The sequence below is a fragment of the Schistocerca americana genome, chromosome 7, assembly GCF_021461395.2.
Source record: "Schistocerca americana isolate TAMUIC-IGC-003095 chromosome 7, iqSchAmer2.1, whole genome shotgun sequence".
NCBI classification, from domain to species: domain Eukaryota; kingdom Metazoa; phylum Arthropoda; class Insecta; order Orthoptera; family Acrididae; genus Schistocerca; species Schistocerca americana.
In genome coordinates, this window is record NC_060125.1 from 425,034,759 (window position 1) to 425,056,110 (window position 21,352).

The 21,352-nt window shown below is 39.7% G+C and overlaps 1 protein-coding gene across 1 annotated transcript in view; it reads left to right on the forward strand.

Moving 5' to 3' along the window:
• Positions 1 to 21,352, forward strand: part of LOC124622366 (sialin-like) — an 80,273-nt gene that overhangs the window by 28,745 nt on the left and 30,176 nt on the right. Inside the window, exons 5-7 of the mRNA XM_047148044.1 lie at positions 1,680 to 1,924; positions 18,657 to 18,812; positions 18,901 to 19,030. Coding sequence (XP_047004000.1) covers positions 1,680 to 1,924; positions 18,657 to 18,812; positions 18,901 to 19,030 — 531 coding nt within the window. The remainder of the gene's footprint in view (positions 1 to 1,679; positions 1,925 to 18,656; positions 18,813 to 18,900; positions 19,031 to 21,352) is intronic.

Below are 21,352 nucleotides of genomic sequence, written 5' to 3' on the forward strand. Positions count from 1 at the left end.
GGAATGTGAAACGTTTCGCTCTAGAATTTATAGTACAAGAGGAAGGGCTAAGATATTGCTATTATGAAAACTTTTCCCAGTACGGCACGACAATAAAAATATTGATTACTATGCAATTCCATGATGGGCGAGGAAAACCTTTAAAGATGGGAAACTTAGCAAAAAATAGATAAATGAAATTAATGATTACTGTCAAAAGGTATAAATTACGTTTTCACGCAATTATCAGGTTACCGCCTATTAATATCAAGCCACTGAAGCGACTGCGGACGTCGTTGTTCGAAGGTAATTGACCGACCAGCCTTACATGATTCTTACGTAAAAAATTTGCGTAAGGAATGAAATATATGATCGGTAACTCGATTTCAGGGGGCTTCTGCTTTATGATATTGAATAAGTAAGGGGAGAAAATGTAATGTGTTTGGTCGTTCTACCCACGAATAATTCGTTATCAGTCCTTCCTTTGTGGCTTCTGAAGAGAAACATGGATATATTCATACAAAGTTATGCTTATTATCGTGGGATATGATACTGCAATTATTAAATTCCATTTACACATTTCCAAAATAATCTTCTATTTTATCTAAAGTTACGGTGCAAATAAGCATGTGTGCTTACTCTGAAAAAAAGAGAGAGAGAGAGAGAGAGTAAAAGACGTCACACAATGGCGAGAAGACTTAAGAACGGTTTCATTTATATTATTATACAGCAAAAATATACAAAGTTCGTTTCCGTTTGGCCTCTTCAGAGAAAGACTCTGACCAAACGCTTTTACTATGATTTTGCTTACGAAACTTGTTTTACATAGAGAAACAAAAACAGGAATTCACTGCTTGTCACAGTATTAATATATTTCTATTGATATATTTTCATCTTACACTTAAGACGGTTATGAAGTTACACAGGGGCGATGCACATGTGTGTTTCATTGGTAGCACATGTAACGCTGTGAGTGGTAGAGTGGAAGGCGATACTCCCCATTCGACATTCTCCTTAGCACATTTTTCAACACGATAGCATCACATCACTTACAGCCTTGAATATGTAGGCCATCTTCGCAGTACAAAAAACTTGGGTCCTATCCCGTCATGGCTGTTGATCAATGTCGCGTAATCTGATGGGTAGAGTCTCTTCACAATTAACTTTAACGTGGCTTGCTGAGCTCATTACTACTCGCCTACTGAGGTCTCAATTTTTTATCTGTTTTATCATTATAGGTACCACAATTCTGTGATATTCGGTCTCATGTACACTTGTCCGTAACAAGTAGATCATTATTTTGAAAAGAAATGTTCAAATTTGTGCGAGTTCTTAAGGGACCAAACTGCAGAGGTCATCGGTCCCTAGACTTACACACTATTTAAACTAACTTAAACTAACCTATGCTAAGAACAACTCACACACCCATGCCCGAGGGAGGACTCGAACCTCCGGCGGGAGGGGCCGGATTATTTAAAGCATTTATCTCCTACTTGATGAAATATACTCAACAATTATAATTTTGGGCAAAACAAAGGAACTTACATAAGGGAATGATGGTGCAACTCGTCTGTTTTTAAAATTTAATCAGTTTTTCTTAATGGTCTTACCCAAACTGCACTTTTTATGTATAAAAATGTGTTCTTAATAGCATATATAAGATATAATGGGTACCTAATTTCTTTCATTTCATTTTGCAGCGGCATACTTGGGCACTGTAATATCAATGGCATTGTCTGGAACCATTGTGAAGAACCTGGGCTGGTACTCTGTGTTCTACATTTTCGGCGGCGTCGCAATAGCTCTAGTGATTCCATGTTTGTACTTTATCTACGATGAGCCTGAGTCGCACCCTAGGATCACAGAGAAAGAAAAGGACTTTCTTTTGACTCACACTGGTAGAGATCTGACAGAAAGCAAAGAGAAGAAGGAGCTTGAAAAGGAGGTAAGTAGCCTGACGCCGGAGATTTGAAACTGAGAGCTGCGGCATGCCGTCGCAGGTTGTAAATACACAACATTTCTTAACTGCAATCACATAAGCCGCAATTAACATAATAGACATGCCTGTAATTGCTACTAAACCTAAAAATGTTTACTTCAGGCATCCAAAACTATTTCAAAGACGGGAGGTCTCGTGTAGTATTGTGGCTGGGAGACGTGATGGGCTAATGATAAGTTCACACGACGGAAGACCGATGCGCATTTTCAAATCGCCCGTTTATACATCAAAACATTCAACAACCGATCACACGAGCGCGCGAATTTATACGTGCAGATGAACATGCGTTAATGTACGGTTACAATAGTGTGCTGTTCAGTTGACCGTGTGTCCCCGTCGTATCTTCTGTCGTGTGTGTGTTTTTTTGTTTTGCTTTTTTCTGTTAAATTTGTTAATGGATTTTGAACATCACCCATATAACCAGCCCCAGACCCATAGACAACAAAAATCATATCTTACCTCCATTGCAATTGAAATTAAGTCAATGATCTAAGCAAATTAACATATTCACCACCGGTATTGATAATGTAAAAAAATTCTATTTCCTTACGTTGTTGTTTGACTCTCTATTATAAAATCGTATAGGAGCTTATACACTTTTTGTCTTCTGTTGGTAAAATAATCTTAATGTTTGCTGGTAAAGCATTTACACAGGTCAATCAGATACTTATTAGCTTTGTAGTTTCTTGATCCCTTCTGTACTAGCCGAAGAAAGTGTGATCAACATCTGCCTCACAATCGCATTGGAATTAACAGGATGTGATCATGTTGAGGCGGTAGAGATGATGCCTGAATCTCCCATTATTGAGCTCAAGTCACCCCATGGACACTAATTTATTTTTTGGACATTGCGGAAAGTAAGTGAAACCGAAGGCGAGAATATTGACTTCGAGCTACTGATGGATGAATTGGAAGAAATATAGCGTCGTAAATGTCAAAAATATAATTTTGGGACGGCGAGCTTGAGAAGAATTGATATTCTATGAGGAAAAGATTCAAAGAAAATGTAGGCAAGAAAAACTTAATGGTTAACAGCTGAGGCCTATACTTTTGTTCACATCATTCAGTCTGCATATTCAAGTCTACCTTAATAAATAGATGGTCAATTTAGCCTGAATCTCAACCACTGATGAAATGAGTCGTCCACTATGGGTAGCATTTATATCTTATGAGATATCCTTACAAGAGATCTTGGTGTGTAATTCGTCTCTTATTCCAACATAGTCGTGAACTATTGTAATTACCTTTACATTGTGTTCGGCGTCGTCCACATTGACATCTCATGGTCTACGTAGTATTCTCCACTCAGTACACGCTATACTGAAAATACACTCAGCATCCCTATGTGCTAAAGCCAGCCGACAGTTAAATAGTTTTTGTTCATAGTTTAGCTGCTTTTCGCTATAGGGGTTCATTGAATTTTCCATCAGCTCAAATTCTTCGTCAACTACTATCACATAACGAAGTGCCATGTCGTAGTTTTCTCTTAGAGATCTTTGTTTTGGTACATCCTACCATTTTTCATCGAGTTTCTCATCTAGGGCGGAACCTCTGAAAATTCCTGAGTCGCTGTCTTTTCCATAAGAGCGAATGTCTACCAAGATAAAGCGACAGTCAGAGTCACACGGCGTCAACAGAACTACAGATAAAAAAAAGAAATAATTGTACCTGAAGCCTCCATCTAACGAATAGATCGCCATCAACGCTGTCACATACCCTCACTCCATGAGACACTGCAGAGACGTTGAAATTTAATCTAGGAGATTGGCGCAAAGTCTAAACACGCTCTCTTTCCCTCTGCCGGTCAGTACTGCGGTGTCCAGCACGAAATGATGAGACCAACGACTAACAGTTAACGCCTGCTAAACGCGTTGTGCCACAGTTGTAGTTACAACTGGAAGTATAGCGCGACGTGCTTGGTATCCCACACCTGGGAGGTCAGCATTTCCGTTTGTGTTAACAGCAGGAACCAGTTCTGGATTAGTAAAATGCGTTATCGCCTGAAGAATGCGACAAAATGGACCGCTGAAATACTGTGTAAAAATGATTGTATCATTCAGCTGCTGACACGACAAGAATATTGTAAGCTGTAGCTTGCCTTCTGCAAGCATGATATAGAGCTTTAAATGCAACAGTACATCAAGGAATTCGGGCAGTGATTGCGGTCTTCTTCCAGAATTCTATTCAAAGCGATGGGACACTTATGTCGCATCAGTATGAGGCTGGGTGCTCGCCTTTTCAATGTAGGCAAATCTGGTCTTTGGCATATTGAGAGGTGTATTAGTATTTTCCTCAGTAAGCCTTCAGAGACTGACCGCAACATTCGTGACACGGCAGTTTTTCTTGAATGTATTCTTATTTCGAATATAATAAATTTCCTTGAGACCGAAAAGCTTCTGTCCACGAGTCAATACGGCTTTAGAGAGCATCGCTCGTACGAAACTCAGCTTACCAACTATGGATGAAGAGCGACAGGCAGATTCCATATTTCTAGATTTCCGGAAAGAATTTGACACGGTGACCCTCTGCAGACTGTCAACGAATATACGACCAAATGGAATAGATTCCCAGATATGTGTGTGGCTCGAAGACTTCTTAAGTAACAGAACCCAGTACGTTGTCCTCGACGGCTAGTACTCACCAGAGACAAAGGTACTGTCATGAGTGTCCTAGGGAAGAGCAATAGGACTGTTGTTATTTTCTGTGTACATAAATGATCTTGCGGACAGGGTGCGCAGCAGTTTACGGATATTTGCTAATGATGCTGTGGTGTACAGGAAGGTGTCGAAGTTGAGTGAATGTAGGAGGACATAAAGTATCTTAGACAAAATTTCTGCTGTGCTGCGAATCATAAACAGCATTCAGGTGGGGTTTTCCAACACGTTAACTCTCGTTTTCGTACTGCTGTTGTGACCTAACATGCTCGACAGAGTGTCAACATGTTGCTTCGGCTGTTCGATCACCACATCTGTCTCCAATCGAGCACATATGGGACATCATTGGAAGACGGCTCCAGTGTCATTAGCAATCAGTATTAACCGTCCCTGTATTGAGCGACCAAGTGCAACAGCCATGGCGCTCCATCCCATAAACTGACATCCGGCACCTGTACAACACAACTCATACCAGTTTGCATGCTTGTAATTAACATTCTGACGGTTACACTGGTTGTTAGTGTATCAGCATTTCACATTTGCAATGACTTATCTCGCGATTACGTTAACCTGTGATCTTGCAATGTTAATCCCTTAAACATGTTGCTCGCGAGACTTAATTACCGAGATTTCATTACTGATTCCCACTTCATGCAACTGTTTTTTATAGGCACTAACCACCCTCCTTCACCTCTGGTAACGCCAAGTGAACGTCAGGTTGCACCGTAGTTCGGAATCCACATTCACTACGGCTGGAGTAGAGACGGTTTAGATTGGGCCATGACACACAGAAGTCATGGCAAACAGAAACTCTGCCCCTAGCGAGCTTCCTTACCGTAGAAATTTTATTTTATTTAATAAACCAGTTATCATACAAAATACAGGGCAACATTTTATTTGAAGTTGAGTGACTGAAAAGTTTGGTGTCGGGCTGGGATTTGACCCTTCTGAGACGATTTAGTTCCATCACCGCTGTTTTCCACAAGATTCCTAACTCCTCAACGTCTCGACGAAACGTTCATACATGAGTTCGACTCCTGGTCCGGCACAAATGTGTACATCCAGTTATTTCAAGCTCTAGTATGTGGACAGAAATAACTGAGAAGGTTGAGAGACGAATGTTCTGAAAGTTATTTGCTCTGACTTGATCGTTCGTTCATTCACGAGCATTCAGATGTTTACCTGCTTTTTGCTCAAAACTGAATGTGATGCCCTCTGTTATAAAAAGGTTGAACTGAAATTGCTACTGCGAACAGCGTGTCTCGGTACACATATTCACGTAAAGAGAAAACTGACTGGCGTTCACTGTACAGGAAATTAAATCGATACCGTGCACGTCCAAAATTTGAAACACTGACATTACATAACCACACTATGAAACACACACTGTTCATTGACTCATTAAAAATCTAAACTCAATAGAAAAGTTTAAAATCCGCGCAGTGGAAATGTGAGATGAGAAAGGAAAGAACCAACAAAATATGAAAAGAACCTCACCTAAAGAATTACCGCGTAATCGCAGCAACAGCAGAGCATGAAGAAATCACGCCAGATAAGATACGCTAAATTAAAACTAAACTACTGGGAGAAAGAGTGAGATGATTTTTCCTACTAAAAAAAAATAGTTCTGACTTGAAATGTGAATATTAATTCGTTCGTTACAATGACTATGGCAGATTTTAAATTTTTATTTCACAAGAACATAAAAATCACAGAAAACCGAAAACTTTACTTACTTTCCAAAGTCTTTCAAGGTAGTGCCTTTAAGATTATGCAAATTGAAATGAATTAAACTGAAATGACCTAAGCTGAGGTGGGGAGGTACGCGTCAGCAATAATTAGTACCATAAACACATATTCATAATGCAAATCCATTCGCTCTGTTTCGTAAATGGTGCGTCTATAAGTTCTTCCATCAGATTAATAATTCCTAACAATTTTATTCAGCCAAATCCTTCTCCAATATGCACTATACTAGATGTTCGGCCAACTTACCCCATGTCCAACATTTGACTACCCTCTGCGCTACACTTGTGCCATAGATTCTCAAGTTCAGAGATACTGCTTTCAGTGCCATAAGCGGACTATTCCCCAGATGTCACACGCAGCTGCTTCGCTCTCGTAACATGAAATTTCCACTCATTCTGAAACTATTTGCAAATAAATGTCCAGTGCACCTATATATGTCCACCTTTCATAATCCTCCCCCCCCCCCCCCCATTTGATAAAATACGCTTTTATGTTGTCCTACAATGTGAAAACTACCAAAATTTAACAAGATACACAAATACACTCCTGGAAATTGAAATAAGAACACCGTGAATTCATTGTCCCAGGAAGGGGAAACTTTATTGACACATTCCTGGGGTCAGATACATCACATGATCACACTGACAGAACCACAGGCACATAGACACAGGCAACAGAGCGTGCACAATGTCGGCACTAGTACAGTGTATATCCACCTTTCGCAGCAATGCAGGCTGCTATTCTCCCATGGAGACGATCGTAGAGATGCTGGATGTAGTCCTGTGGAACGGCTTGCCATGCCATTTCCACCTGGCGCCTCAGTTGGACCAGCGTTCGTGCTGGACGTGCAGACCGCGTGAGACGACGCTTCATCCAGTCCCAAACATGCTCAATGGGGGACAGATCCGGAGATCTTGCTGGCCAGGGTAGTTGACTTACACCTTCTAGAGCACGTTGGGTGGCACGGGATACATGCGGACGTGCATTGTCCTGTTGGAACAGCAAGTTCTCTTGCCGGTCTAGGAATGGTAGAACGATGGGTTCGATGACGGTTTGGATGTACCGTGCACTATTCAGTGTTCCCTCGACGATCACCAGTGGTGTACGGCCAGTGTAGGAGATCGCTCCCCACACCATGATGCCGGGTGTTGGCCCTGTGTGCCTCGGTCGTATGCAGTCCTGATTATAGCGCTCACCTGCACGGCGCCAAACACGCATACGACCATCATTGGCACCAAGGCAGAAGCGACTCTCATCGCTGAAGACGACACGTCTCCATTCGTCCCTCCATTCACGCCTGTCGCGACACCACTGGAGGCGGGCTGCACGATGTTGGGGCGTGAGCGGAAGACGGCCTAACGGTGTGCGGGACCGTAGCCCAGCTTCATGGAGACGGTTGCGAATGGTCCTCGCCGATACCCCAGGAGCAACAGTGTCCCTAATTTGCTGGGAAGTGGCGGTGCGGTCCCCTACGGCACTGCGTAGGATCCTACGGTCTTGGCGTGCATCCGTGCGTCGCTGCGGTCCGGTCCCAGGTCGACGGGCACGTGCACCTTCCGCCGACCACTGGCGACAACATCGATGTACTGTGGAGACCTCACGCCCCACGTGTTGAGCAATTCGGCGGTACGTCCACCCGGCCTCCCGCATGCCCACTATACGCCCTCGCTCAAAGTCCGTCAACTGCACATACGGTTCACGTCCACGCTGTCGCGGCATGCTACCAGTGTTAAAGACTGCGATGGAGCTCCGTATGCCACGGCAAACTGGCTGACACTGACGGCGGCGGTGCACAAATGCTGCGCAGCTAGCGCCATTCGACGGCCAACACCGCGGTTCCTGGTGTGTCCGCTGTGTCGTGCGTGTGATCATTGCTTGTGCAGCCCTCTCGCAGTGTCCGGAGCAAGTATGGTGGGTCTGACACACCGGTGTCAATGTGTTCTTTTTTCCATTTCCAGGAGTGTATATAAAATTTTACAAAGCATATAAATTGAAAACATGTACATAAAGTAATTGAACTTGTGGTTTTTCGTTAAAAGTCCGTGCACAGGGTATTGTCAAATTCTGATTAAGCATACAACTGAAACACCTATTCATCACGTAAAAATGTCATTGCAGAATGGAAGTCATTGCAGTCCACATAAATTCCTATCACAAAAAACATCTGAACAGTCCATGATTTGCCTCAATCACTATGCAGCACTATATTTGTGTATGAGACTGACATTTCAGTCTCTTGATGTCCACTAGTGAAGTAACATCACCAATATCGCAGTAGAATGACTAGTGAGGGCTGGAGTTCAGCCAAACAACCAGCAAAAACTTATCTTCAAGTGCAACGTCAAACAGTGTTTTGAGTCTGGCCTAGCGTTCAACAGAAACACCTCTGGGAGTGGAACATTCAACAGTAGCTGAAGTCTGATAGAGCGACCAGTAAAAAATTGTCTTCTGCCAACAATAACTCATGTTAGCAATGGTGAAGACTCAAGATCAGGAAAGTTACTAGACGTCCTTCGCTGACCAACATAATACCTTCCATAACAAATTAACATCTTGTGCAATATAAATTCCCACACTCACTGAAAATTGTCTCTTGCAATACCGACTGAGGTTTTTTGGCTGACAAGTAAACTGTCTCTTGCCTGCTAATGTCACATGTTGGAGATAAAACTAAGTGATGCACAGAAAATCAAAGTGCACATAATGACACAGTCCTTCAGTCATTAATCAGAAAGAAGGTTATACCTAATCTCAGAGAAGTGTTTACTAATTGTTTTATCCCTCGCACTTGCAAAAATATTATGAAGTATGAAAATGATACAAAATCTCTTTACATGACACAGGATTATTTTCCACAAAAAAGAATTTCATAAACATATCTAAGAGATTACATAAAACATGAAATACGCACTTATACAATATGTAGATAATAATGAAAATTCAAATATTCACAATAAACTTTTCATGATAAAGCAAAAGGTATGACACATACATACACGCCTGAAATTTTATGGAACATATTATAAATTGTCATCTTTATATTTAAACAATGGAAAGCAAAAAATGTGTAGCCTATCACTTGTAATGTATATTCTTTGGTACTAAAATTATCACTGCTTTAAAATTTCAGATATCTGCTTTGGATTCATGATCATATGTTTAGGGAAGGGAAAAGGGAGCTGTCATAGAGTCATGTGTCAACAAGTCATGCTCACCCAAAATAGTCAAACATCGCCATGCTTGCATCAAATATATATTTCATTATCTATACTTTAAAAATTCCTCAAATTACTTCCACCCTTCAACTTCTTAAATTGCACAGAAACCACTTCCAAAATCTATTATTTATCACTCACATTTTCCTAAAATTTCATCTTTCAACCATGTAACTTCCATAGTATTACCATTATACCTCAAACATCGCTCAAATTCAGACCTAAACTTCAGGATATCCACATTATTAAAACCAGAAACTCAAAACCTTTTTTCATTAGCTGCACACTTTTCAGATCACCACCTCATACAAAACCATATTTTTTAATCAAACCTTATATCTCGCATTATCTCTTCAGATCATTTATTTAACTCTCATTTTTTCCACCATGGTTAACCATCATCTTAACATATACCCCTAGTAGCTTATTGTTAACTCATGAATTTCTATCTTATATATGCATTGATTAAAGTATAGAGATCACACTAAAATTAGGTTGCCCAGAGTGGCCGCACACTTAGAGGCGCCATGTCGCGGACTGCATGGCCCCTCCCGCCAGAGGTTCGAGTCCTCCCTCGGGCATGGGTGTTTGTGTTGTTCTTAGCATAAGTTAGTTTAAGTAGTGTGTAAGTCCGGGGACTGATGACCTCAGCAGTTTGGTCCCTTAGGAATTCACACGCATTTGAACATTTGAGCTAAAATTAGAGTAGCACATCAAATGGCTCTGAGCACTATGGGACTCAACTGCTGAGGTCATTAGTCCCCTAGAACTTAGAACTAGTTAAACCTAACTAACCTAAGGACATCACAAACATCCATGCCCGAGGCAGGATTCGAACCTGCGACCGTAGCGGTCTTGCGGTTCCAGACTGCAGCGCCTTTAACCGCACGGCCACTTCGGCCGGCAGAGTAGCACATCACCCTCATTCACACAGCACAGGAAAAAGCAAATCATCTAACTGCAAGCAAAGGGAGCGTCAAGAAAACTATACAACATGACATCTTAAAGAAATTTCATCATTAAAGGAACACCCAAAAACACAAAATCAAAGAAAAGTAAGTTTTCATAGCATATTCAACAGTGTATCACATCTTAACAAAACTTGGTTTAACCAGTGAAAAATGTATTGCGTATCAACATAAATCAATCTGCCAGGAAGTGAAGAAAGATGACATTGAGACATAAAAGATGAAAAAATATATGATTATCTAAACTACTTTACTTAGAATGGTGTACCCTGGTACTGTCTATACTAAATAAGTGTTTTATATTAAGTTAAAAGTGTTTGCTGGAAAAGACTGTTAGTAATTATTAACTTGCTCGTTTCTGTGACGGATAACTCTCTCATTTTTCTTGGTTTTTGAGTTAGTCTCCCCCAATGATCTTTCAGAGTGTCAACATTTTTCTTCATGAACTTTCAAGACGTTTGGTGAACAGAAAAGGATAAAGATTAGTTCAAAATCTAAAGTTTACAAAAGTAATTAAAAAATTTGCAAGAAATACTGCTGTCATGCACAAAAAACATCACTCACAAGAAATGTAGTACTGATGGCCAGTGAAAGTAACTAAGTGGCGAACTGTATTCTATCTAATATTTTACTAACTCATACATCAACTCTTTCAGATGTTCAAGCAAAAACTTTCATATAGAGTGTGTAAATCATTTCATATCATTCAAGCATTTCATATGACATCAACACTTACTCACTTCTTAGCTTGCAACCTATTAAATGTTCCATTCTTCCAGCATTATGTGCCAACAGAAAACAGAGTCCCTAACCCATCCCTATTCACCATTACCTCAAATATCATAATGTATATCATACTACTCGTCATATACTTCATCATCCATCATCATCAAAATATAATACCAACAGCTTCAACACACAAATAACCTCTTACATCATAAAACTTCATTACTCTCCAATATGATACTTATTCTCTGCTTAGTCTTCACAAATTGATAGATAAGAAAAACTACATAGTTAGCTGCTTACTAAGAAAATCACTTGTACTACTACTACCATTCGTCACACAAAGCCAAAGAACTGGACTAATGTTTATCGTTGTTCCTTTACATACTTCATGGAATTGTATACGACACTCTCAATATACTTGTTTGTCACATACGAATGTAGTAGAAAACAAAATTTCATTGAATATCTAATGAGCTACATAAAATTACGCACATCTCACTGTCTACAATATCATGTATTGACAACATAATATTTAGTAACCAAATTGTTTTATGTGTGATACATGGTGCATTCATTTGGATTTCCTTGTTAACAGTGTTTCAACTTTTATTGGATTCTCATGCACTATTGTTTTAATTCTGTACGCTCCATTGCAGAAAAGGAAGAATTTTTGAGTAGGAGACTTACCTTTACTTCATACTGGATGAGATTTGCACAACTTGTTAATCTCTTTCATTATACATTGTGATGGGGTTGAAAGTTGAGAATATAATGAAATAAATATTGGTTGGATCTGTATCTCTTTAACATATGCAGTCCAATTGCATCAAAACTGATGATTTTCATCTGATATGACCTTGTCAACATGTTGTATGGGGTGTAACAAGTTCTTAATGAATGCTTTGGACGCTGTTTTAGCTGCAGCCTTACGCAAAGGGGTCAGTGATATAAATTTAGATGTCTAGATGTCAACTCCACTGCAATGAAAACATAAGAAAAATAATTTCTGGATCTAACTAGTGGTCCTAATAAATCTACAGTTGCTAATTTTTTTAGCTTTTAGCTTGGAAACAGTGGGGCACAATGTGAGATGGTGGAAGGTTTGGCTTTTTGACAGAGGTTACACTTCATAAGTACTTTTCGTATTCTTTTCTCCATGCTGTTAAAATAGCATATGGTTTGTAATGTGAGGAAACATTGCCATTGTTCGAAATGCACATAGCTTAAATGCCTGTACCATATCAACTTATTGAAAAATTCCTCTGGAACACACACCACCCAAATTATACCATTTACAGTGCTACGTTTACAGAAGATATCATTTCTGACAAAATTGTCTGACAGCTGTATTTCTCCTGGGGGATTTCTCCTAATGTAATCTTCATTTTGTTCTTATGCTATGTTGAGTACTGAATTTGAGATAAAGTTTTCGAAAGCTACTTTTTGTATATAAAGCAAGGTTAAATTTATGTCCTGTAAAGTATCTGTGTTGTTATCAGATAAACCAGCTGGGGTACAAGGTAAAGCTTCAGAAATGATGCTGTCTTTTCCAAGAATGTAGCAGATAGTGTAATTAGGTTCCTCCAAAGTCAGTGTCCTATGACGTAATCTTTCATTGTTGAACTGGCAGGTCATTAAAAACTGTTAGGATTTGTGGTCTGAATAAACTTTTGTATGCTTGATGAGTACACAGTATCTTAATTTCGTAAATGACCAGACAATGGCTAAGGCCTCTAATTCTGTGACTGCATAATTTCTTTCTGATTTACTTAACACACTACTACTAAGCACAATAGTCTTTTGGAAAATGATACCATTCTCAATGTGCTCTTGGAAAAGATGAGCTCTGAGTCCTATTTTGAAAGAATCTGTAGATAAGCAGAAATCTATTGAGATCATGATGAGCTAAAATAGGTGCAGTGAGCAATGCCTCTTTTAGTGTACCATACTCTAATTGTGCTTGATCATTCCAGTGTCAAATGGTGCTTTTGCCTGCCAAAGACCTTAATGTTGGTGTAGTCAATATTTTGAATTTAAAAAATCAATGGTAAAAATTTACTGCTTCTAAAAAGCTTCTGACTTGTCATTTACTAGTAGGTGGTGGGATTGCTCTGATATGTTCTGGTGAAATGATATGGCCTAAAAATTTTATACTAATCTTACCGAAATTTGATTTTTCTAAGTTTACTGTCAAACCTGAATCTTCAAAAATGTTCAAATTTTTTTTAAAGATTTTGTTGTGTGTTGACCAAGTTTGGTCTACTATCAAAATATCAAAATTGGTGTTGATATATCTCTTTAGATGGTGTGGAAGAATAATATTTATTCCATCAATAATTGATGCTGATGAGACGTTTAAACTAAAGGGCAGTTTACGGAACTCGGGACACATTCCAAAGCACAAAAATGCTGTGTACTTCTTGCTGTTAGGATGTAACTCTATTTGCCAATAACCTGAGTGTAAATCTACAGATGACAGTAGATGTACGCCATAGAAATTTTGTAACAATTTTTCAAGCATCTGAGGTCTGTCTGTTTCTGGAAGAATTACGATCAATCTGATGAGAGTCCAAGACCAACGTAATTGAACCATCTCTCTTTCATTGACATGCAATGGACTGTTGTAGGAGGTGACAGCTGGCTCAATAACACCGTTTTCTAACACCAACTGTATCTCAGCCTTCACCTTTTCTCGGTAAAGAACCAGTATTACATAAGGTCTTATACAGAATTTTTTGTGCTCTCTAACTGGAAACTGGTACTGAAATCCCTTGTTGGTGCCAGGTCTCTTAGTAAACACTACCACATGTTCTTGTAAAATTTTGCTTAGTTATTTTCTATCATGTTCATCAAAATTCTCTACCTCCTCGATCTTTCGCTGGATTAGTGTAGTTAAATTGATTACCTGTCATAGATGTCGTAGTTTGTACAATAATAAGCCGTATTACTGTCAACAGAATGGAGTGAGCATCGAAAAGAATCATTATGTAGGAAACATAGGCAGTTGATCTTTTCTTCTTGTGAGCTTAACCAGTCTTCAAATTTTAAAACGATATGATGGTTCAAAATTGTTTGATTAATTTTTGCATCATTAAAGTTCATTGCTGCTTTGTATTAATTGAAGAAATCGACACCTAAAATTATTTGAGTAGAGACCAATGGCACAATGAGAAATTCATAGCAAAACTTTGTCCCTGACAAGTAAATTCCGAAAAGGTCACTGTCTAACATCAACGGTTTGTCACGGAAAGTACTGTTTTTGAACAGTTATTATATGTTGACTTGCTGATAACTGAATTGCCCCATCTGAGTCCAAAACTGCGGTAAAATTAGTATAAGCAATGCAAATGTTGATTACAGGGCGCACAGTTTGATTTGGTCCAACTTTGTTCTCCTTCAGCAGAATGTCCCTAATTTCTTCGAATAGCATGAAGTTAACAGTTATGGCAGGAGAGTGTTGTGTTTGCTGCCTTTTTCTTTCAGCTGCTTAGACCTGAAGTTACTGTTTATTCTTTTTATCCTGTCGCTGACCGTCGTTGTGTGTCAGTAATCTAACTTCGACTATCTCTACATGCCATTGTGGTGACAGTCTACCAGAGTTCTGCCATATAGACTTGTTTTGCTGACTGTTATTCTGATATTATTGTGCTTGTTATTATATTTACGACTGTTTCCAAAACGATGTTTATTTTCAAAATAAGAATTCGAATCGAGGCTTGTGAAATTGTACCTGTCTTTATAGTTATTTTGGTGCCATACTTGTGTTTCGTAAGGATAGTGTCTACGATCGCGTTTGTGATTGTTTATGAAATCTATTATATTATCTACGTTGTTTCTATTGTCATGTCGTGAGTATGAGCATTCGTATTATCAAACTTATGATAAACAGAAAATTTTCTGTTGGAGCATAATCACTGTCTAGTTTCAGTTCTTTCAAAAGGGTCAAAAATTCTTCTAAATCGTCCTTACACCTGCTTGCCAACATTATTTGACACCGAGCGAGGTGGTGCAATGGTTAGACACTGGACTCGCATTCGGGAGGACGACGGTTCAATCCCGCGTCCGGTCATCCTGATTTAGGTTTTCCGTGGTTTCCCTAAATCGCTCCAGGCAAATGCCGGGATGGCTCCTTTCAATGGGCATGGCTGACTTCCTTTCCCGTCCTTCCCTAATCCGATGAGACCAATGACCTAGCTGCCTGGTCTCCTTCCCCAAAACAACCCATTATTTGACGTAAATGGGTAGGTTATTTCGTGAGATAAATTCTAAATAACTAAGGTGGGTTGAGCGCATGGTATAGATATTAGTTCCGCCGTATCAATTCTCGAAATACTGTGCGGGACTTGAGAATTCCGATTGTTCAAAGTTACGAAACATGATCGTACTGTGCTTGATTCTATCCTGCTTTGATGTAGAGTAATATGCAGTTAAAATGTTTGGTAAAAGTCCTCTTCTGACTGACAATCTCTTATAATCGATCGCATTCAGGTTGCTGGTTCATTTTCTAGGTATCCACACTTAAATTCTAGCTTGTGTTTAAGGGGCTATTTGGTGGTAACACATAGATAATTTTATCACACCACTCCTTAGGATGAATTTCGCTCGTGAAATTTCAGACAACTTCGAATGTGCGTACGAGGACAAGTTTATAATCAAATGTGTCTTAGCGCCTTGGCGCAACGTTTTCTCCGGTGCACCAAGCGCTTTGTTCACTGTCATGCCTTGACGTGTGAAACTGTTCACGTTGGTAATCTCACAAACGCCGTAAGTTACTATTGTCTTCTAGGTTTTCACTGTGTTGACTTGTTTTACTACGTTTAAACTCTTTTCAGTTCAATTTTTCTTCAGTACGCAAAAGTTGTGACTGTACGGTTGAAATGTCATCCTTTTGTTGTTTATTAATTTTTATCTGATTTTCCTTGAAATGTTTCAAACATTATTATTCGGCTGTGTCCGTGAAGCGCACAAGCACAGTATCTTCGGAACCTCGTTCGTTGTTGGAAAACAAATTTGTCATTTTTGTGTATAGTTCATCAATTTGTTTGGAGATGTTACTTATCTTTTATTTCTGTACTTCTGATCGTAAGTGTAATGTTTCGAATTTTTTGTTAATTTCTTTGACGTTATCTTGTAATAATGCGGTCTGCTCTTTTATCTCGGTAACTATTTCGTTGGGGACGACCTCACTAATTTTCGCCATTGTATCTGCGCCATCGGTTTTTCATGTGTCATTAATTTGCTCAATTCGGTTACTAAAACTTGTAATCGGTTATCAATACCGCCAAACACTGGTTGAAAATCTTTCCTCATTTCTTCTCTTGAATCTTTTCTTGTGTCTGTTTAAAGTGCCCATCAGTTTGTTCTTGTGACTGTTTACGGTCTTCCCTCAACTGTTCAAACTGTGAATTATTTTGTCTTACATCTCTCTGACGTGCTCGCCTGTTCGTTCTTGTAGCAGTTGCGACAGTTTAAGCTGTTCAAGCAGTTTTTGAAACATCGATATTACGTTTTAATCTGAATTCATTGTTGTTCGACATAGTGACAGAGTCCGATCTACCGGAAACAAACGATGCAAAACCTGAATCTGTGTTATTCGACTTCATTTCCGTATCTGTGTTATTTTGCGGTCCGATTTGCTTATTATGAATTGGCGACTTATCACTTACCGATTCTTGTTCAGTATTACTCGTTTCGGAATTTTGTTCTATTTCTGATGTAGGCACGTTTCCCTGCGCTTGCGTAATTGCATTACGTTATGTGTCGCTTACTGTATTGCTGCTAAACGGTAACTGGTCATTATTTTATGAGTTACATGAAATGCTTTTGTTGTGCTGCGTCAGATTCTATTGCTGTTCGTCACCGCGCTACACGCGTCTGGTATTCATTGTTGTAACAAAGTGAAATTGACAACCTTTACCAAAAATGCTAAAACTGTAATATGGTTTATCGCTCAGAATAAATTTTGGAAAAATCCAGTAACTGAAAATTTGACGTAACCGTTGCCTATCAGCAAAATCCACATGTAGTGAATATTTATTATACGTAATGAATATTGGTAACACGTCAAGTATATGAAAACAAATAAATTTCGCATGTAAGAATTACACAAAAACTAACTGTAAGGAAAGGAACATGAAATTATTAGTATATAAAACATGCACTGTGCTGTGTGCTGTAGTAAACAAAAAAAAAAAAAAAAAAAAAAAATCTTTTCAAACGTGCCAGCGGACAGCCCGAAGCAGCTGTAGGCAAGTGAAACTTATTTCCTGCGACTCGATCGTTCATTCGTTCATGAGCATTAAAATGTTTGCCTGCTTTTACTCAATACTGAATGTACTTTCTGTCCTCTGTTATAAAATAACTATTGCTAACAGTGTGTCTCAGTACACACATTATGTAAGACAAAAGTAACTGGCGGTTACTGTGCAGGAAATTAATTCAAAACTGTTACTCAATAACCACTACCAAAATCAAACTGTGCATTGTCCAAAAAAATTGAAACACTGAAATTACTTAGCAACACTGTGAAATGTGCACTGGTGTCTGGTACTTTAAAAATCTGAATTAAAAAGAAAATGCTTAGAATTTGTGCAGTGGAAACGTGAGACGAGGAAGAACTAACGAGATATGAAAAGAATCTCACCTGAAAAAGTACCAAATAATCAGCAGTAACAGCACAGCTTGAAAGAATCGCGTCAGCTAAATTACGCTACTAGGAGGAAGATCTGGATGATTTTCTCATATTAAAAAAACTTCTTGCTTGAAATGAAAATGCTAATCCGTTCATTATAACGACAATGCAGGATTTTAAACTCTGGTTTCACAAGAAAATAAACCTCACAGAAAACCGTAAACTTTACTTTCTTTACAAAAGTTTTATGGGTATTCAAACTGAAATGACTTACATTGACCTTAAAAACATATCCATAATGCAAATCCATTCTATGTGTTCCATAAATGCTGCTTCTGTATGTCACTCCATTAGATTAATAATTCGTAACAATTTTTTTCAGCAAAATCGTCCTCGTATATTACGCTAATAGTTCTGCCAGCTTACTCCGTGTTCAACACTCGACGACCCACCGCTCTACAACTGAGCCAAAGATACACGATTTCAGAGAAAATACTGTCGCTGACGTAAATCGGCCATTCCACAGATGTCACACGCGACTGATTAGCTCTTGTAATATGAAATTTTTCACTCATTCGGAAACTATCCGCAAACAAATGTCGAGTCCGCCTATATATGTCCACTATCAGTTCTTTCTACAAGAAAAGTTTTAGGAGTTTAGGAGTTCGCAGTCTAGCGAACGAACACTGTAATCTTTGGAGATAAAAACTGTAAATGTTCTTAATTCAACAGGATGAACTCATTCGGAACCCGTGGCCTCTCATCCTGACTTGTCCTGCTATGTGGGCGCACAATATAATTTCAATTGGAGGGTCGTGGGTCAGCTACACACTGCTGTCTGAGTTGCCAACCTACATGGAAAATATACTTCACTACGACATCGACGAGGTGAGTATCTCTATACCTCAGCTGGGAAACAGACACACTGTCAACGTCGGGGACGAGTATACATCACATTTGTCCACATTTGTTTCAGGCTGGCCTCATCTCAGCTCTGCCTTATCTATTTGGTTGGATGAGCTGCAGTATCTACAGCTTCCTGACAGAGAAATTAACACAGAGAGGCGTACATATTATGACTATCTTCAGAATATGGGACGCAGTATGTAAGTAGACCTCCTAGCGAAACAAGGTGTTTCGGAAATTGTATCACAGACTTCTTGGAATTGTAGAGGGGGCTTAGTAGATAAATTTTTAACAAGGAACGGATGTCGTCCGCCCAATAGCGCCTTACTAATAGCTCTAAAATAGTAGATCATCAATACTGAGTAAAAATTTCTCGGTTTACTTGCCATGTCAAATTCGGATAAAATCCCGAGACTCCGATCATTGCCTCCTTATCGTCGTTCAGTGCTAAGTCTGACTGTCGTAAATATAGGCGAGGCTCCCACTTTCTGTACAGAGGACGGCGTGTGATTGGCTGTATTACGTCATGATGGCATTACGGGAATGACGCGTACTGAAGTGGGTCCCTCCACGTCCATAGATTATACAGGGTGTTCGGAAATTACCTTTATAAAGTACTAGGACTTGTAGAGTTGAGTGAGTACATAATATTCTGAATAGGAACCCATGCCCGGAAACGTACCGTTTCCGTTGTAGAGAACGGTTTCAGTTCAGCTGTGTAAACATGTCCACGTCAGCTGAGGGAGAGAGAAAAGTCTGGAGAGTCGATTCTGCTGGTATGTAATAGGGTAGACAGAATGACGTATGCCTTTCTGGGAGGCCTATTCAGTGCATGTGCGTCTCCCATACAGTAAACATCGTTTGGTGCACGTTCTTGGAATAGAGAACCAGCTAGTGGGTTGTATTACCCAACGTTTCCCACAACGTTGCACGCCATAGCACAATGTTTGTTGCCAAAGTTACGCAACAGCTCCGAGAAACAGCTACTCTCACCCAGAAGAGGCAAGACTCTGGTGCTCCACTGCAATGCTGCAGACCCGAGTTTGAAGAAGATGTACTGCATCGCGTTGAAGACAACCCGTCAACGGATACTCGCACAATTGCGCGTGCAATAGGTATTAATAACAGTACAGTTTGAGACGTTCTCCGTGAGCAACATTTACATTCGTACCATTTACAAAGCGTACGCGCTATGGGCCAGTCGCTTTTCCATAATACTTTGCCTACTGCACGTGGTTCCCCAACGCTACCTTGACACATCCCTGTTTTCATGTTGAATTCCGTTCATAGATGAATGCAAGATCAATAGGGACTGTGTTCTGAATTCTCGAAATAGCCATGTCTCGGCAGACGAAAACCCTCGTGCCACGCATGTTCAGGGATTTCAGTACAGATTTGGTATTAACATGTGGGCAGATATTATGGACAGTCTTGTGATTGGGTTTGAGATGTCTGGAAAACATGCTGGCCTGGACAACAGCTGACCACACCTCGTATCGAGCCATGTCAGGAAAGCACGGCTAACATTCAACCATGCATTATCTTCTTGGAAATAACGTCACAGAGGCGTCGAAGATAGAGCGGAGCCACTGGCCTTAACAAGGCAGATGATTAATGGCTGCTGTCCAAAATAGTGGCTATGCGAACCACAGGTGATCGTCCGGTGTACCCTACAGTACGCTACACCATCAAGCCAGGTGTTGGACCCTTATAACGATGATGAATGCAATAATTGAGTCTCCTTGGAGCTTGCACACATCGATACGACCACATTAAGAAGCTTGTTTCTTGAATCAAGGGCCTTGACGATGCTGCATGGCCTTACGATCAGTCTATTTGTCCTTCTGGGCAGCAGTCGTTTGGTGGCCGAGGGGGGGGGGGGGGCGGGGGGAAGAGGGGTGGTTCGCTGAGATACACCTAACATTTATATGTAACTGTTGAATGAGAAATCCGCTACGTAGTTTTTTCTGGCGTTACTCCCGCCTACGTCATGCGGTTTCGATGAAACGCGAATTTGCATATCCAAGTGTGTAGTATGGGAGAGTGCTGTACCGCGAAACGCGTTTCAGAATTTCACCTATAGCCAGCTCTGTAATAGAAGTTTAAGAGACTTGCTTTCTGGCATTTATTTTATGCAGGCTTTTTAAGAAATTAAAAGAATTGCTACAGAAGATTAAGGTCTTTTGAATTGTAGAAACTTACTCCAAGGACTTTGAACAAACATTTGTTTGAAATTTAAAAGCGTTGCAACCAAGAAAAACTTCTCAATAATGTATCTAACCATCTATGTGATTCATTACTACTCTTCTACGAACCAATAACCGAAAGTTAAGTCAAATTAAGCAGTAGTGTTATCAAAAACCAGTTTCCTGTTAAATATGTTCTGCTACTTAAGCTACTAGACACAAATTTTCATTGTCAAGACAGGTAAAGTTGTTAAGACATTAAAGAAACTCAGTCCATTTACAACTCTCACATGTTCTATGGTGAAACACCTATTTTAAGACACACGATAGTGGACG